At 36.7% G+C, this 19,478-nt stretch overlaps 1 protein-coding gene across 1 annotated transcript in view; it reads right to left on the reverse strand.

Moving 5' to 3' along the window:
- Window positions 1–1,202: 1,202 nt before the first annotated feature.
- The window catches only part of SAMTOR (S-adenosylmethionine sensor upstream of mTORC1), a 36,428-nt gene continuing 18,152 nt past the window's right edge, over window positions 1,203–19,478 (reverse strand). Inside the window, exons 3-5 of the mRNA XM_065835626.2 lie at window positions 17,448–17,621; window positions 9,197–9,311; window positions 1,203–4,434 (exon numbers count right to left, since the gene is read on the reverse strand). Coding sequence (XP_065691698.1) covers window positions 3,805–4,434; window positions 9,197–9,311; window positions 17,448–17,621 — 919 coding nt within the window. The 3' untranslated portion in view covers window positions 1,203–3,804. The remainder of the gene's footprint in view (window positions 4,435–9,196; window positions 9,312–17,447; window positions 17,622–19,478) is intronic.

Consider the following 19,478-nt stretch of genomic DNA (forward strand, 5'->3'; position numbering starts at 1 on the left):
AGTCTCTCCTGCCTGATTTTTTTTCAGACAACTAACTCACAAGAACCCCGGTTATCTCCAAAGTTCATACCCCTCTTCAAATTTTAAATAAAACTGGCCAACAGGTCTAAAAGTTACATGGAGGGGTGGGGAAAGAAAAAAGGGGCTAAGGGGTTCTCCTTTAACAAGCAGAATAGCAGAAATCTGAGTTGCTTAGTAAATGTCACCTGCTCCAGGTGCTTTACCAGCATCATGGAAAACATTTGGTGCCGTATCTGTCCACCTGTGATTTAGGAATGCTCTTCAAGAAACTATTTGTTGAATTTCTTGGAGAATATTTTACTTAAAAGAGTAAGCAAAACAAAAAAATCCTCACCCAGCTAAGTTTCTGTGCAAGTTTGTGAAATGCAACCCTTCTAAAAAAAAAAAAAAATTAATTGAGTAAATCAGGAAAAAAGAGCAGAAAACCTGAAAATGTACATATCCCAAATGCAAGGAATCAAAAGATATGCTGCTGATTCCTGGAGATACAATGAAAGAGACTTAGAATGATCACATTTACACCAAGTAAAAGAGCCTCCCTGATGTAGAAAAGGACAGAGATTCTGCAGGAACCAATACTGAGAACAGGTGTGAAATCAGGTTTTCTGATGTTCACTGTCCAGTAAGAGGCCAGAAGGCACCAGTGGGCTCTGCAGTGCCGGGGTCACACCTCAGTTCTGCTCAGATCTGCCTTGGTCCTTGGGCTTCCTCTTCCCCTTGCCACCCTTTGCCAAGCGCTCCAGTACTCAAAATCACCACGTAGAAAAACACCACAATGACCTCCATGGCAAATATTCAACAGGTGCTGCAATGGTTTTCAGCGAGATAGAGGAGAAATTATTAACATCTAGAGATAAAAGAGAGGAACTGTGTTAGAAAGTGGCTTCATCCTAAACGGGCAAAGAAACATGATACAGGATCAACTGCAGGAACTCCAAAAACCCTACTGTAAAGCAAAGACCCCCAACTGAGATGTATAAGTTGAAACCCAAGTTCCAAATGTTCCAAAGTTCCGTCTTTACAATAATTCAGTTGTTTATAAAACAAACAAAACACAACTATTTTCTTGAAAACAAGGAATATAATCATGCATTGGTTTCGCTGGCATTCAGTGTAAACCAATTGCACAGGAAGAAAAAAGGACAACATCTCCAAACCCAAAGAAACCATTGTTAAAAAGGTTTTCAGTTCCATTTTTTTAATAAATGTGCTTTGTTCACAAAAAGTAGTGACATAAAGACAACAGAAATGCGAATACACATTTTTTCCACTTTCTCTCCAGCACCTTAAGAATGAGAGATCTCTTGCACAGTCATAATTTTCAAACACAACCTAGAAGCATTCTTCTCGCATCAAAACCAAATATCCAACAACTCCTGATATCACCACTTTATTGTTCAGGGAGGTATAAGTATTTCTGTAAATCCCACTTTCCTCCTCCACAACAGTCCACTGTCCCTTGTAAAAAACAAAAAAACCCACAAACAACAATAAAAAACCCAAAACACAAACAAAACACTTCAGGTATTTAGAAACAGCAGCAAGAAAACCAAGCTGTTATGAATCTTGGGTCCCTAAACCACAAATAGAATGGTGTCACCAACCTGCCAAAGAGGCTTAAATTTTAAGTGTTAATACTTTTAACTATTTTGGGGAGATAAATCTTGGTCTGAATTTATTTTTTTGTATGAATCACAAATCAATTTACATTAACCAATGCCAACATACGTTGGCTAGTATATAACTTTTTTTAAAAAAGGAGTATAAGTTAAAATGTTCGGTACACTTTGAAGTATGCACAGATGAAGTTTCCATAAACAGCTGAATTTATAGCACCAATATTTTACCTTTAACTTGAGCACTGCTGCAGTCAGTGGTTAACTGGGAACAAGAAAGGCTTTGACTGATGAACATTTTAGTGAAAGTGGTAAAAGCATTAGATGCAAATACTGACTTATAGACTTCTTTTTTTTAAACACATCAGAAAATAATTTGTTTGTATATAGCTATATCGTTCAGATTGATTAACAAATTTGAATCAAGTATTAGGGTAAGCTTTACATTTGAGAGACAAAAAAGCTTATATGAAAGAATAAAACATGGCAGTCCAGATCATGTTTGAGTGTAAGCAGGACCAATGTGGGATGACTCTGTAGGAAACAATATGAAAGAAAAAAAAACAGGTAGGCCAAACTGTGAAACAGTGCAAAACTTCAATGGAAGGGGTAAGTTTCATTTTTGTAGCAACTGCTCTAAAATCCATGCTACAACTTCAGTTTATCTGGTAGCTTCTGTATTATAAATACAACATGGTAGGTTAATATGGTGTAAGTTATATTCCATCATAACCATCTGCAAAACTATATATTAGTATTTTCCTACCATGTTGCTGAAGTCAGTCTTCAAACCATGATGTGGCACCTCATTCAAATAATTTATTATTAGGCACTTACATATAGATTTAACAGCCTAACATTCAAATCTGAAAATTCTGGCCATTATTTTTAAACAGAAGGAAATCTAAGCAAAACTAATGCTGAATCCTCTATTTTTACCACTGAATAGAATTGGTTCTTTCCTGCAAAAACTCACAAATTTATTACACAAGTTAAAAAACTTAAGAGATACAAAACACTTCTGTTCCATCTCCTTACAGTGCAGACCAGCTTTCAGACAGCTGTGGAGTTTTTATTTAACTAGAAAATGTTTGGGTCCAAATAAGCAAACAAATAGTGTAAGTTGGCTTCGCTTGTGAGGCGTGAATACACAGCTTTGTGCAAATATGTGTACCCTTGAAAAACTTTTTACAAAATCGGTCTGTAGTGACCATAGAACTTAGGAGGTCTACAGGTAAGGACAATTAAAGAAAAAGTTGTTTGTTTTTAAAAGGCATAAATAATCTACTTTAAAACATGACAAAACCCACCCTGTCCCCCAATAAACAGTTTGAAGAAAATACAGACAACCATCATTGGGAAAATACTGATATCTGTTAGTGCTTGTACACTTGTAAAATGGCAAAACTATGTTCCAACTTTGAAGTGAAACATAACTGCCTAGACGTACCCATCCTCCTCTGAACGGGGAGATAACCTCCTTAGAAATCTCAAGTCTAACTACTACTTATACATACTGTGTAATTTCATTGCATAACTATGGATGAAAATATTCCAGTGTTTTGATGTTATTTTGATGTGATGTTATCTCAACAGGACTGCAATGAACATAAAATCAAATGTGCAAGCATGTTATAGTTCCTCCAGCCCAAGCTTAACCAGAGTGAAACAAATTTTGGAAGAAAAAGTTTTGTTCCATAATTAAGAAGGGACATGTGTAACCAAGTGTCTTAACCTATCTGCACATTTAATTAAAGTGCAAATTATTTCTTCCTACATATACTTCTCAGAATCCCACCAACTCCAGTGCCTTAAGCTCAACCACATTGAGTTAAAATATTGAAACAACATTTAGCAAATTAAATAGAATTCACACTTCACAGCACTAAAGAAAAGAATGGTACCTTTCTGGAAGAAAAATTAGTGATACGAATCTAAAGAAAGTAACAGCAATTTATGCTATGACATGAGTCATTTGCATAAAACTTGTATTTCTTCACTTTCATACAAGAATAAATTTTAAAATTCAAAAGTAGAAAAAAATAGCAAACTCTGTAAACCTTTGCATTTTCTTTATGCAAACCATTTTTGTGTGTTGAGCCCATGTTAGTATAGCAAAATTAGTTTAAGCAAGAGGTTTGACTGAAAGGGCGCTTCAATGACTACATTAACTTAGAAGCAATATAGGATCTTCTAGCTCATAGAAAGGAATTGAACTAGACTGGCTTTCTCCAGAGTCTGAGTCATAAGGAGCATCAGGTAGCTCCATAAAACCGTAAGCAAGCTGTTCATCTTCTGTATCCGACCGAACATAGCAGGAAGTGTTGGAATATTCCTCATCCTCTATACTGTTGAAATCCTGTGGGATATACAACATTCCTGGGTAGTTCCTGCTAACTAAGTCACTTGTTGTTTGCAGGGACGTTTTCCTAAATGCCATCAGGTGCATGTGAGAAAACTTGGAATACTTGAAGCGTTTAAAACCCAAGGACTCTATGGCAATTTTCCAGCTCTTCATCATCATAGCCCGGCGATTCTGATGAGATGAATCAGGAGTTATTACAAGCAATAAGCCATTTAATACGAGAAGTTCATGTGCCTTCTTGCAGCATATCCATCGTTGATAAGGCGATGGAAAGTAAGAAAGGAGGAGTGAGAAAACAACAACGTGGAACAGTTCTCCAGGCAGAGAATCAATGGGATTTTTTAGTTGCTTAAGAAAGGCATCTATAGCATCTTGTGCCAGTTGGAGAGGTTGCTGAATCTGAAGATTTAAGAAGTCACATTTGTATACGCTCTGGTGGAATAAGAAAAACAGAAAACCAAACAAACATCAAGGTTAAAGAGCAAATACGATCCAAATCCATAGGAAAAAAAATCAATGACAACCTCTCAATTCCCTTGAGGAAATGTCAAGCCTGCTGAACATTCCTCTTGCTATTAAATCGAGCAATCCAAAATAACAATAACACATATTGCTAGAACAGCTTTCACAGTTGCAAAGCAAAATTTTAGATGTGCAGTAATTTACTAGAGATTGATAGTCTAGAACTGTTAGTTTTATTTTTTTTTTTAAAGGAAATTAGGCCAAGTAGAACGAAGTATCAAATCAACCATCTCACAAATGATTTAAGAAGAACACATATAAGCCTACATTGCTATTGTTTCTCCAGATGCTGGAAACCTTTTATAGGATTTTAAAAACCTGAAATTAGTAATTAGAAACTAAATTTGATACCTCAGTATTTCCACTAGTTCTTCAAGAAGAATCCAAGAAACTTAGCTTGGTAACTTGAGGAAGAAAGTGTAATTCTTTACTGGTACAGAAACAAAGCAGCTATGTCAAGGCAATATGCCTTAGAAAATTACCGTACACTAACTGCTTTGCAGCAGGGGTGCAGGTCCATGCTTTAACCTTGCTGTAGATGTGAAATGTAGTGGTACACATGTGGGCAATTATCAAAATAATGTAAGGCCTATCAATTAATCTGTTGATCATTTGTGCACTCAAGCTGTCAAAGACAGGATATGACACCACAATACAACATACAGAATAACAAATTCTTAACATCCTTAATCACAGAGCCTTCAAAAAATAAGAATATTAGTATGCTACTCACTACATTTAAGTTTTGACACTTTATCACTTCTTTCATTAAAAAAAGGTATTGAGATACAAGGTTTTGACATGACGGCAACGAAAATTGTTACTAATGCCTAGAGAATGTGCAGTGAATGACGGACACTCTAAACAGGTAAGTGAATATGAAAGCAGACACAAAACGTTCTGCAGAACACACCTGAAACATGGAGTTAGATCTCCTGCATTGTCATACCATGAAAATATTTATAGCATGTTTTATAAAACAAGATTCAACAAAGATCACTAAGAACACTATTGTAAAGGTATTTATAAAACAACTGATATGCACAATTGTTTCCAAGTAGAAAAGAATGTTACTTCTGTTTATTTTAAAATCACATTCCCTTCTGAGGGTACGCAGTAAATTAAAAAAAGTATTCAATGTTCAAAAAAACCTGTGATTCATTTTTTCAGTAGCTTTAATCTTGGCCTCCACCATACAAAAATTAAGAAAGAGACTTGCATTATGTGTCTGTAATAAAAATAATTTAATTGCAACCATTAAACCTGCAGGGCTATTTTCTGCTTCCTTGTAACACAAAACAGGAAATTAACAGTAGTAATTGCATGATATCGTCTAGTAAGTTTTTAAAGAAAGAAGTGCTTTGAAGAACAATTATTCAGAATAACATGCTAACTTTACTTAGAAGCAACACTCAGAAGTTATGCATATACAGTTGAAAAAACTATTCAGACTGCAAGTATTTGTGAGTAGTGGAAAAATACTCATAACACAGTTATGTAGAAATAATGTTAAAGACAATTTCAGGAATGTTTCAAGTGGAATCTGAAGTCTGCAGGCAGTTTTAGGACAAAACTGGAGACTGCTACTAAACTGCAGATATACAAGTCATAAACTGATCTTACAGTCCTCCTAGACACTGAAACAGCACTCAGATCTCTGTGCATCCACTGACATTTAAGAACACAATCCTACTTGTATATTCTAATTTTTAATTCCAGTACCCATACAGCCTCTTTTTTTGTCTCAGATTATATTTACTCCACTACAACATCTGCTGCATATTCAGCATGTTTCATAGCAGCATGAAACTGTATTTGGTTTTTCCAAAGTGGAGATTCTTCCGTCATCCCAATTTTTGCCTTTTTTTTTTTTTTTTTTTTAATGTAGACAAATTAAACTCATCTAAGAAAATAACCATTGCTAATTGTACCCTGGAATATCTGTTATAAGTAGAACATGTGAAGGAACAGCCAACAAAACACTGGGTCAAGAAACCTGCTCTGCTTATCCCAGTCTCAGTTTCTCTTGTCCTAGTTGCTAATAGTGCATGTTTCCATCTGTGTACCTTACACCAACACACTGAAAATGAGTGAAGAACGCCCATCTAAAGAGAATACTAATCTTTGTGCAGTTCCCCTAGCCCATAAAACACAAAACCTTTCAAAGGAAATATATTTCTATAATAATATCTCTACTGTTTATATTCTCTGTATATGAAACAGGGATTCTAATCATTTTCAGGACATTATTTTTTTAAATTATATAATTAACATTTCAGTTCCTCTCCTAATTTTCCTACAATTATATCCTCTTATTCCTCAAATTAGATGAAGCATTTTACTCAGCTAATTAATCTATATCCAAAGCATTTCTATATGCAGAATATGGATTAATCTATTTTTATTAAAGAAGAAATGATTCAACCCTCTATTCAACATTATTGAAGAAACCAACTTCCTAAGAAGCCCTATGCTTCAATGTGTTTCAGTAAGTATTTTGGTATCTTACCTAAAAGATCTGCTAAATCAGAAGATTTTACCAGTTCATCTATTTTCAAGTTATCAGATCCACTTTTCAGGCCAGAAGACAACATTCACTACCCTAAGAACCCCCTGGCTGTTATTCTGAAATCTTAAATCAGCCCAGGCCAACTGCTGGCCTAAAGATTAAATTTAGTCAGGAGGTTATGGTGCTGATACAGCTCGAAGTAGAGTAATCTTGAATACCTCAGGGCTTATTAATTCTGTTTTTGGAGGTGGGCTTAAGCTTATTCTAGCAGATGTGTTTGAGTGCACAAACCGTATTTCATGTCACCTCAAGAGCACTTGCTATCAGGGTTTCAAGGTGCCCTGAACACACCAAGGTATCCAAGAGGGTGGAAGTAAGAGAAGCTGGTGAGCCCGAGACACACCTCACAGGAACTACATTGGTCTGTACTGTAGCATGCTGGGGAGTTCCCATCATCAAGCCAAGGTACTAACAATGTTAGGTGACAAGAAATCAATTATCTTATTGTTCCCTTGTACTGGGAGAGAGCCTGAAAAACTGGTTGGCACACAGAAATTGCAGCTACCTGACTGCTCCCTCTCCTGTTGTCTGGCCTGGATTACTCATATTTGTCCATTACATCCATACAAGTAACCTTTCTGTGACTCTTCCAATAATGTTTTTTGTCATGAGAACAAAAGTAGTTTTCTTATGAAAACAGCACGATAGACTAGATACCAAAATATTAATTAATTATACCCAAAAATTAATGGCTAGATTCAGCTCATGTAATTTCAGGTGCCTGGGCTCCCATTAGTCACTGGAGAGGCAGCCAGTACAGAATTCACCTCAGCATGGAACAGCAGTTGTTAAGGTTTCACTGACTGTTTTTAACAGGTCTTCACTGACTATAACTGGAACTTAGAACTCCAGATGCAAACACCCATGATCTATATATCTTAGCTGGAAATTTACTTGCCAGATATTACAATGCCATAGGCTGCCATGTGTCTCCTTTACATCCTGTGTCATGACCAACAGCCCTGCGCAGGTGTCCTATAGCCTCCTAAGTGGTGGAAGGCAATCACGTTTGGACAACTGATACCTATTCTCAAATCAGGCAAGATGGAGTCCACTCAGAGTTTCTTTGTGTTTTAGATGAAAAAAACATTGAATTGCTTTAGAAAGAAATTTGTCAGGCTCAGATTTCCACCCCCCCCCCTCAAGAATATCTTTCATGATCTCTAAGCACATACATGAAAGTAGAAATTAGGTGTTAGTGGACTCAACCTGATAACCACAGCAAAATAACATGCATTTAGCATGTAAACCACACTGCAGCAAATAAAAGAGCATTACTTTCAAGTTAACTGTATTATTGTACTCGTATGCTTCTTCTCATCTCTCCACTTTTACAGAGTATCTCTCTCTCATCTCTCCACTTATACCTTAGGCCACTGATTTTAATAGAGCCTAATTTTAAACTGTAAGTGGTCAAGATGTGTATGGTCAAAGGTTTTTCTGTTTTCTGTCAAAAATGTATTCCTTTCTGATCTTTTCATTTTCATTCCACTTTGTCATTTTGCTTGGTTCATAAAGGCTATTAGGACTGACAAAAGTTGGGTCAAGACCAAGAGACAGAAAGAACGTATGATTGCAGCAGAATTAATGCATTTGAGAACCAGAACCTTACTACCTAGAGAAAGTGAAGTAATTTACCCAAAAAGTGCTGATAAATTTGTCCTCAGGATTGTGGAAGTTCAGTAATATTTCTAGTAATAAACAGAGAAGCCCTGTTAAAAGCCCCCTTACAGTGCACTTTTGCTTACTAAAACTCCCCAGAAAAACTCACCAAGTACAGCCACTGGTCATTTCCTTGTGTCAACAAATGCAAGTTCTGAGAGGTTCATGCTTAAGTGTAAGCCTACTCAGTTTTTATTTATGCCTTTTAAAGATACAAGGACTCATCTGAAATGCCATTAAAAGATGGTTACTTAAATTTTACAATTTTAAGATTCACAACTGGGAAAGGATGTAAGTAGGAGGGCCACAGCTCCTATTAAAGCACAGATACTTAGGATACATACTTAAGCATTAAACGTACTATTTTTTTTAACAGTCATTTGAAGCATTCTAAAATATCCAATAACAGAATTTATATTAAATTCAGCAGACATTACATACCTCAACAGCTGGAACAATATCTATGCCAACTGTCAGAAATTCTTCAAACTTCAGAAATGGATTAAAGCAGCTACCAACATCAAGTAATCTGATCTTCCCCAAGGAGTGGAGTAATCTGAGAAACAGCAAGAATTCAGTTTTGTCAAATGTTATATTTGAAGCTATATTCTGAATTACAATTTCAGATAACTCATGCAAAAAATTCGTCAAAGAACATCACAGGAGTGACTAACAGAAGTGAATGCCTTATTTTAATTACTGAGATACCTAAAGAGCCAAGCTCCATCAGTGAAGCAGATGGTCTTCAAGCAGAAGAATTATGGTCTACTATTAACTTGTGTACTTGTAGTAAGAAACTAAAATGGCCAGTTGTGTGTTCACTAGACAGCCTTCCTCTATTGCTTTCTGTTTCCCACTTACCTTTTTGTGGTATTTATTGGTGTTGAAATCACACAAGTCAGAGTTAAAATTTCAGGAGTTTAAAAGAGAAATTGGCAACACTCTATGATCTATCTACTTGTAAGTCTCATTTTAGCGGGTGTCTGAAGTGCCATAATTGGTTTAATAAAGACAAGAGAACACATAATGGTCCTCCAAGGTAAACAAACAAACAAACCTAAAAATAAATGCATTTAATTATTCCCTTAGCTAACATAAAGCAAATAAAATATATTTCTTGAAAATGGATGACTGCTGGAGGTTCACTCCAATTCTATTTTCAATGAATGCTGTGAAAGAGTTATATCAGTCCAGCCACAAACTTAAAAACTAGCTCCTCAGGTTGTAGGGAAGTTACTCTGAACATCTAAATGAACAGAAGTATTCCCTCAAAACTACTTGGGAAAACAAAACAAAAGACAAAAACCAAACTCCATTCCATGCCATGCAATTAGTTTTCTTTTTGAATATCCAAAAGCAATACTCAAAATACTGAAAAATAGCCATCTGGTTTAGGAGAGAGTCCTAATCAGAGTACTTCTGAAGCACTCAAAAATGAAGATCTATCTCATAAGAATACTGGAGAACATTTTAGTGAGCCAAAAATCTATCTCCTTATCTGCTACTGTGTGATGACCCTGCTGTTCAAGGTGAAATTACAGATAAGAAGGCCAATGGTTGTCATGCTAAATACTTAACTATGCCACTGAACTAGAAAAGGTGAATGATAAAAAAATGGGGGGCGATTAACTTTAGAAATCACAATTTACTGCTCGGACTGATACTAAGGGGTTGACAGATTGCTGAGGACACTTTAATACTTTAGTTCCAGAATGCTGCAGAGATAGATGTGCACCCTTCCAAAATGTCACTGAAAATGAAAAAACCTCACACTGAATAACTGGCCCATCACCTTTTCAACCACAGTCCAAAACCTCCTGGCGTAAAACAAAACAACTTTGCAGGAGTGAAAGATCAGAAAGAAAACAGCAGACTAAAGAACAAGACATTCTTGTACTGTTTGGTGGAAGTTCCCTTTATAGCACAGCAGAAGGCTGGCAGATGAGATTTGCCTTTTCTTGGGAAGTTCTGACATCATCTGTGACCAACTGCCAAACCAGTCTGAAATGCCTTTATGAAGATCAATGTATAATTGTTCTTTTAAGTTAAATATATAATTTAAAAAAAAAAAAGATAAGATAAAAAGATGCCTGACAACCTTTGAGGATAGTGACTGCTGCCTTGCCTCTGAAAGCATTCTTATCTTCCAAAGGATAGTCTCCTTGACCAATGCCTAGAGGAACATTTGTGGTCTTCGAGTTTGCAATCATGGGCATTTTCTTCATGACTAAGGTAGTTACCAGTATACATAATGCAGCACCAGATAAGACAAGCCACCTGTAGAGAAGTACTAGCAGTCAGCTATCATGTCATCATTTAAAGATTTTGCTTCATCCTGGCACTTAGTTTGTCTAACCTGATATGCTGCCCCTCTTAAAATAATTACAATTTGAATGTTGCGCTCAATTGTCGCTAATATCAAGAACTTTGGTGTTGAATAGATCCTACGACCAAAGTCACAGTTCTTTAGTTTTTTATTTTCCTTGCAGCCTGAATTTGGAGGCTGCTGCTGTTTTTTCTTTCTTCATAATTGCAACAAACCAGTAAATGCTGGAGTGAAACAATTCTGTTTAAGTCCACTAGTACAGACTTTACATCCACCTGTTCTTTAAAGCACAACTTCATGAGTGCATTCACATATCAAAAAAACCAAACAAACCAAACCAAAACTCCCAAAAACAAAACCAAACACCCCCACCCCAAAAAAAAACCCCAACAAACCCAAAAAACAAACCAAACCAACCTCAAACCCCCCCCACAGAACAAAACAAAACAAAACCAAAAAAACCCAGCAGTTGACAATAATGCCTTAGACCGCTAGCACCCAAGAGTTTGAGGTCTTTCTATTGGATCCTTTACAGGACTGTGTCTCAAAATTTCCAGCAAGATTTTTAAGATATTAGAATACCCAGAATCCATTAATAGAGGCAAACAAACGCGAACTCACAGCTTTCACAGGGGATTCACAGGGGAGAAAATGATAAATTTTCAGTGAGCAAATGTTACTTTTTGCTTCAAGTTTCTGTAGCCAGCTCAAATTAGCATCTCCAAAATATCATTTGTCATCTTTCTGAAAAAGATTCAGCCCTAGAGAGACAACTGCAAAAACTTTCAGGAACAGACATGCAGGGCTATGGAGTCAGATAAAACCAGACACAACATAGCAACAACAAAGCAGTATTGAATATTGCAGGAAAAAAAAAAAAAAGCAGCAATAAAGAGATTTGGGCTGTGTTCCTCCTAAACTCCCAGCATTCTACCAAGGAGAGGATGTTGGAGAAGCAAAAGATTTCTTGTGGCATTTGGCAGAATAATGCCAAGTTTAAGGATTTTGTTTCTACCCACAATGGAAGATATCTAGGGGATACTCCTGTCAGTATCACCAAGACAAATAATGCAACAATTTAAGTTAAAACTGCACACATTACCAGGCTACCCTGTGAGTCAGTTAGCACTGAGTGAGATTTCAGAGTGATGATGATAGCAACAATTTTTTCCCAGCTTGGATGCCAATCTCAATGTAAACTGTGCACAGGAATTTGAATATTGCAGAGGGACCACTGATATACTGGTGGCCACAAACAAGTCAGGCAGTGTATTTTTCCACATAAGACTTGTGTGAAATTTCTCAGACCAGCGTGTCTCCTTGCCTAGCAAATGGAGACACTGAGAGCAGATTCTTTCTTATTTGAATACAATAATGTATGTACATGTCCTGGTTTTGTTAAAAAACAAGTTTCTCTTTTAGTGAATTTGCCTGTCAGCTAAAGCCTTCATATTAGCTGCATTTTCCTGGAGAACCAGACACATGTTTTGGTAAACATAGCAATGGAATGCAAACTTATTGATAAGCATGGATGGACATCCCGCAAGAGGGACAACGAGAAATAAGTGACCACGAAACTGACCAACTGTGTATAACATTCCATTCATGTGAATACTTCATATAAAGGTGGGAGATCACGAGGATCTCATCCTTTTTCCCTTTTTCCTTATGGCCGACATTAGGAGAGGACCTTGCTGGTCATCCCTGTGAACTGAGGCCTAGTGAGAGACTGAATCCAGCTCCGGTTGGCTACAGAGTCAAATCCAGGACTTTGGGTGCTGGCTCTGCAGTTGCTGAGACTTTCAAGATTGGTTTTGTATATTTTTGTATTATTTTCTCTATTCTTATTAGTAGCATTAGTAAAACATTTTTAATTTTTCCAACTCTCTTCTCTCTGTCCTTCTTTTCCTCCTGATCACCTGTCCTTAGTGGGAAGGGGCAGAGGGAGGGGCTGAAGGGGTGTGGGGGGAAGAGGAGGTTAACAATACATCTGCCAGGGTTTTTGTTGTCACCCTACAATCTAAACCCTCGACAGTACACTTGCATTCTACATAAAAGTCCAATGATAACAGCAAAAAAAGAGAAGACACATGGGACCACAGAAAGCACAAAGGGAATGTGACTCTATAGTACAGAGAAAACTTCCCACAAAGAGTGACACCCTCTAGAGATCTAAACATCTTCCATTTTAAGTGTTCAATGAAATACAAATTAAAATTAAGCAGCACAACCCAGAACCCTCTATCTCCAGAAGAGCCCACTTCACCTACAGTAGAGTGAAAGAAATCACTGTGATGTATTCTGTCTTCCTCTCTTACAAAACCTGCACTCTTGGCTGCAGCGTTTTTGATTGGGTCAAGTGGGACACAACTTCAGATTACTACAGCGTTGGGGCACACTTCTGGAAAGCTACAACTCTGGATTCCAAGCTGAGCAGAAGCTAGAGACTCCTTTCTACACTGATGGACAACAGATCTAAGGCATTCAATTCAGAGCAAATTCACTCTGATAGGTGTGTCACATCCGAGGAGCCTTGTAGTCCAAGTTCAATGCAAATGTACTCTGAAACCTCAGAAGTAGCAGAGATTCAGATGCTCACTTGTGTCTTGATTTCCTGTTGCTTGTCAGGTTTTGCTGCCTCTCAGAACACAGGCGCAATGGATCGCATAGCAGCAATCCTCAGGCTGCCAGTTACCAGGAGGAACACCATCCTCGTTAAGTGCTTGAAATAATTTGGAAGCATTTTAGATTCGGTCACTGAACATACATCGAGGGCACAGACCACTGATTCAGATACCTACTTTTTCAGCACTGTGACTCAAGTTCAGAATGTAACTGTAATCCAGGTGACAGCCACTGATCCAGTGATTTAATTAGAAATGTACTCTTGCTGAATTCACCCTTCGGCCCCCACTTTTCTTGGTGATTTTTAGTCAAGACAAAATTAAAAGCAAGTACTTTGCCAATTCAGGTAATTTCCAAACACATATTGAATTCACTATTCTCCAACGCATCAGTGTACAGGTAGGAAAACCAAATGTGAAGTTAAACATCAGGAACTGGTAAAGTGTACATAACCTAGGAAAACAGTGCATTTTAAATATATTCCACACTCGCTTATTTCAGGAGCTTTATTAGATGGACTACAGCTCTTGATTATTAGCCCCCTTAAAAATGCACCTATTATTCAACTAGGTGCTGTACAGGTAAGTGACATTTTCTCTTGGAAGGAGATAGAGTAGCTATATGACTGTAAGGAAAGTCACTTTACCTCTGAAATTAAACACTTCAAGCGCCGATCTACTAGTTTACAGTTTTCAGTTACTCTATTATTTATCAAGGATGCAAGGGCAAAAAATTCAGAAGCCTTACACCACTGTCAGAAGAACAGAACAAAGCTATACATCTGGTTCTGAGTGGGAACACTGGTATGCCCCAAATCTTCTATAACATCCACACATGAACATACCCAATGGGAACGTCTAGCTTGCTGAAACACATACGAAAGAATGAATGACAGCTTGTACCTTAAGAGATAATCAAATCATCACCTGAGAAGAATCTATACCAAAAAGGTTATGATTTTTACCATTAAGGATAAAAAGTAAGAGTCTTTAATTTGATGGAAAAATATAAACAATAGTCAAAAAGAGAACAAAGCAGGGACTGATCTATTGAAGGGAAGAGCTGTTAAACAGCGGCTAACAGCTGCTTTTATCTTGCAAGACTGAGCCACTTTGATGCCCGCCTTCACAAGGAGCAGTTGTAATGTTAGAGACATAAGAACTCATTCTGGGATGGAAGGAAGTGCGGTGAACAGTGTTACATTTCACCAAGATGAAAGTAAAAAGGCATTGTTCACACTAGTTATTTCTGTGAGGCTCACCAATTTTAATCTGGCAAAGCAGTGAGCAACATGAGGAACTAGAAATGGGTTCAAAGTAGCTGAGTGACTTTCTGAATTGCAGTAAATTTGCACTTCTGGTTCCTATGATGTTTCCTACCATCACCTTTAAGTGCTGGCTGAGTGCTTCCTACTTCTTTCCACATCGCCCAGCATTTTTTTCACTACCTGTGCAACCTTTTATTCCTGAGCTAGCTTTCCTTCTTACCAAGAAAAGTACAATATCTCTACAATGGCTTGCCAGTAAAGGTAAGCTCAGAAAGAGCTCCTACATAAGCAACATGCTTTTAATACTACTTGAGAGAGGATTATGTACGGGAAGAATAAAATTACTCTCTTAACTAGAGTAAAACAAAAAGTCACAGGCTTAGTCATACATACAGACAACTCCACAACTCTTATTTGTAGCGTTACATTACCAGAGTGGAGTGACAATATTTGAACAAGAGTGTGTGTGGTGGGACGTTCCCCCATATCCCTTGTACTGAGACCTCCCCAAGAGGGAGGCAGACGTGGTAGAAAAGCATTTCAGGAGAAGGGCATGCTTTTTGTAATACACAATCCATTTTCACTCTGAAAAATTCCATCAGTTCTTCTATAAGGCATAGAGGAAGAATCTCAATCTTGATTTCTCCGGGCAGTAATTTGGAACAGCTATGCCTTGTTGCTTTACGGTCTGTACAATTACTAAAAAACCTTACTACCATCTGTTGCTTACTCCTGTAAATATTATGAATTTTGTCTTTGCAGGTATGTCTTTATGGATGTATGTATTTTTAAAGTTTTGAGAATGAAGATTAAAAATCATCATCACTCACTATATTAACAAATACTTTTAAAGTTATTAAATAAAAACTCCACTATTAACTACTTTCTCTACACACTAGTCAGAAAAAAAGATAAGGCTAAAGATTACTGTTAACAAGAGGAAACTCAAGTGAAGTTAGCTCCAGAACAGCCAGTATAACTATGTACAAAGTATGTAGAGCACATGCAAAGAGAGCACTAATGCTTTATCACAAGGCCTCCCACTGCAAGACAAATCAACTTTAAGTAGTGTGTGATCATGAAACCTATTGATTTAAAAAAAAATAAAAAACAAAACAAAAAACCCACAAGAACCAACAAATTGCTATTTATAGTAATGCTAAAATTATGTGTTAACAAATGCCAGCATTATTCAGATGATATAAAGTATTTGTATGTGAAAGTGCCTGGCTGTTCTTATCAAAAACAGGTATTCATTTTGAGGCTGACTTGGCAAAATGAGCACTAAAAAGAGGAGTTGGTAGGGGAAGTCAGCTTATGAGAAGCCACTACCTTCATTTTGGAAGCATCTGTTTTGTCATAATAGGACAACAATGGGGAAAGTGTTTTCATTTTGTTTGTAACTATTCAACTATATACACATTTGGGATCTTTATGCCTTTTCCAAGTTACTTTACAAACATGAGAAACCACAAAAGATGCCAGCTCATTATGACAGACATCTGCTAATAACATTAGTTAGGAAAGGAACAAGCATGTTACTAATAATATATGTAACTTAAAGTTAGTGCTGATCACAGAAGACATGCTATGCAATAATGAGAAAAATCTCTTCACAGAACAGAAAAAACACTATTGCAGACAGTTGTAGGAACTGGTCTATAAAGAATATGAAGCAAGTCATAAGTGTAACATGTAATGATATGCATAATTAAATGCTTATGCATTATTTCATTATCATTGCAAAATACTGAATTTTTTCCATCGCACATGGAATAGCCACAAACATGACCCATGTTATTTAGGGAAAAAAGGAGGGTGGGACTGTAACTGAAATAATAAAGCTACTCCTGAAGGCCAAGAAAAACCCTCTTACTTGAGTGAAGGTCAAAAACAAAATTAAAACTGTTGTTAGAAAAATACCTCAATGATACTACAACTTCTGCGGAGCCAGTCATCAGAAAGCTAGCACATTTAAAATTAAGGGTTATAATTCAAAATTGCTTTTGAAGTGTATAATTGGAATCAAGAGTTTCTCTGCAATTATTTATGTAGAGAAAGTTTTAAGTACTCTGATATTTATATTTGGCACTTAGTACTTACACAAGCGACTTTTCAACAATGCTCAACAGCCATTAGATTCTAACTTAATTAACGTCTCCCTTATTTCACCTCAAGGTTTAATATAAATTGCATTGCACATCAATGACATACAAAAGTGAAATTGCTCTAACACTTAAATGAAGATGACTAAGTTGTCATTCTCAAGCAATTTTTTTTCATGGCATCCACCAAAATACACTACAATAAAAATACTTATTGAAACATGTATATATGTTCACATGAAAATGCCCTTCCTGAACTATTAAAAAGACATCAGCTTGATCTAATATGTTATAGAGAGAAAACATCCATGTAAGTCTTATAACACATAGAAGGGGGAAAAAAAAGTCTGGAAAACAAGTAAAACTTACTCTTCTGTTATAGCTTCATGATTTGTCAAGCCAAAGTTTGGCAAGGGATCTTCAACCTTGGGAGCCTGGGGAACATTTAAAGCTGGAGTGGTCTTGGAAGCAAGAAGTGCTCTTTTTTCATCTTTTTCAAGTGCTTTTCTTTTCCCACCGTTCTGAAAATATTCTCGGCATACACTGAAAAGACAAAAAGAAAAATTCCCCAGAAAAACAGAATGCTGGTTTTAGTTATTATTATAAATAAGACACAAGACAGAGGTTTAAGAGATACAAGTACAGTCAGCTTTTAAACAGATCTGGGTTTTACACAACTTTGTTAAATCAGTTTCAGGAAACTGCAATACACCCAAAGACATAATTAAAGTTGAGCAGCATTTCACTTCCAAAAATTAGGCCATAAATCACAGCTGAGTAAACAGATTCAAAATAGTTTCATCTGGGTAAACTTTTAGAGCAAGACAACAGAAGTCTTGTCAGAACTCCACCAGACAGTAAACGTCAGCTGTCACCCAAGCACCACAGTTCTTCACTAAGGTGCAAACAGTTATTAACTAGCTCTCCATAAATGCAAAGGCCTTTGAAACATTTGTCTTGCAAGGCACGTAATGTGTGGGAAAAGAAACATAATCCAGGCTTATGGGCTAATTTACATATGCCAGTTTTTAATTTTAATTGAGTTTGCCTGGGGTGGTTTTTGTTTTTAAGTAACAGATATCTGCAGTAGCTGTACTATTGTGGAAGACTTAGTTTGGCTTTTAATTTTTCCCATACTTACTGATTTTGCTAATAGGAACCAGAACAAAATAATCTGCTCCTACTTGAACAGAAATGTTAACCAGTTTAAAAGGAATGCATGTTATAAAAAAGTTAAATTGCACCTGCATACTTCAATGAGTAGTCAGCATTAGTGTATGAGAAGCAAGAATTATGTTTAAGAATAACTGAATTTTATCCACAAAACAGAACTAGAATTGGAAACAATTTGTTGCCATGAAATTAAAAAGCCTGACTCACCCTGTGCAAAGCAGTATTTTTAATTAGATGTGCCAGCCAAGTATCTGCACAGAAAGTTTAACAGAAATAGTACTTGTTTGAATGTTGTTTTCATAACAATCCATTTGTATGATGCTTTCTTGAAACTCACTCAATTTTCCTCTAACAAAAATGCAGAGGTTTGAAGGAAACACTCCAGAAAACATAAGGTCAAGTGTAGTTTAACCGTATTTCACCCCACAGATTCAGGGAAGGACATGTTGGTATAATGCCGTATTTAAATAAAAAATTGAGACAAGGACTTTGAATACACAGGCCTTAGATAAGAGTTGGCAATATTATAAGCACCACATATATCCAGCTTCTCCAGCATATAAGATGTGAAGAAGAGTCACTGGAGTTGAATTCCTTAAAGGGAAACATACGCCATCAAATAGGTACAGATAGAAGTTGCTTTACTCCAAGCTGGTAGGAAACGACAACTTTGAATCAGTAAATGTATAATTACAGTAGCACATTATGTCCAGGTTACTAATTCTTGCTGTGAGGTGAAAAAAAATAAGTTATCCTGGAGACATTTCTGTGCTGACATACTCATAGGACCTCAAGATCAAAACTGACCTGTGTCTAGCAAACTCAGCGTGCAAGCAAGTTTCACTTGCTCAAGCAGACCATTTGCATTCTTGCACTAAACATAAAAAGTCTATAATATAGACAGTAATCTTAGAGCAGGAAGACAGCTATATGAGAAAAACTCAGTAAATGTTATAATCAAAAAGTTACAAATTCTCAGTAACCAGAGCTATTTTCAGACCAAAGAGCAGCTATGTGGAATAAAGAAATAAAATCCACGTTTTAACAATACGTAGCAAAATCACACGCAGAGGCATGTGTCTACCATGTCAACCGAGTTCTCCTAATTCTATATTCTTCTTAACTGACCTTCCTTGTCTGCACATAAGACACTACCCAAGTCAACCATGAGGAGAAGCACCTCCTAATCCTGGGGTTCTCTGCTGGGGAACAGAGGGGCCAGAACCA

Source organism: Patagioenas fasciata, chromosome 1 (genome assembly GCF_037038585.1).
Source record: "Patagioenas fasciata isolate bPatFas1 chromosome 1, bPatFas1.hap1, whole genome shotgun sequence".
NCBI lineage: Eukaryota > Metazoa > Chordata > Aves > Columbiformes > Columbidae > Patagioenas > Patagioenas fasciata.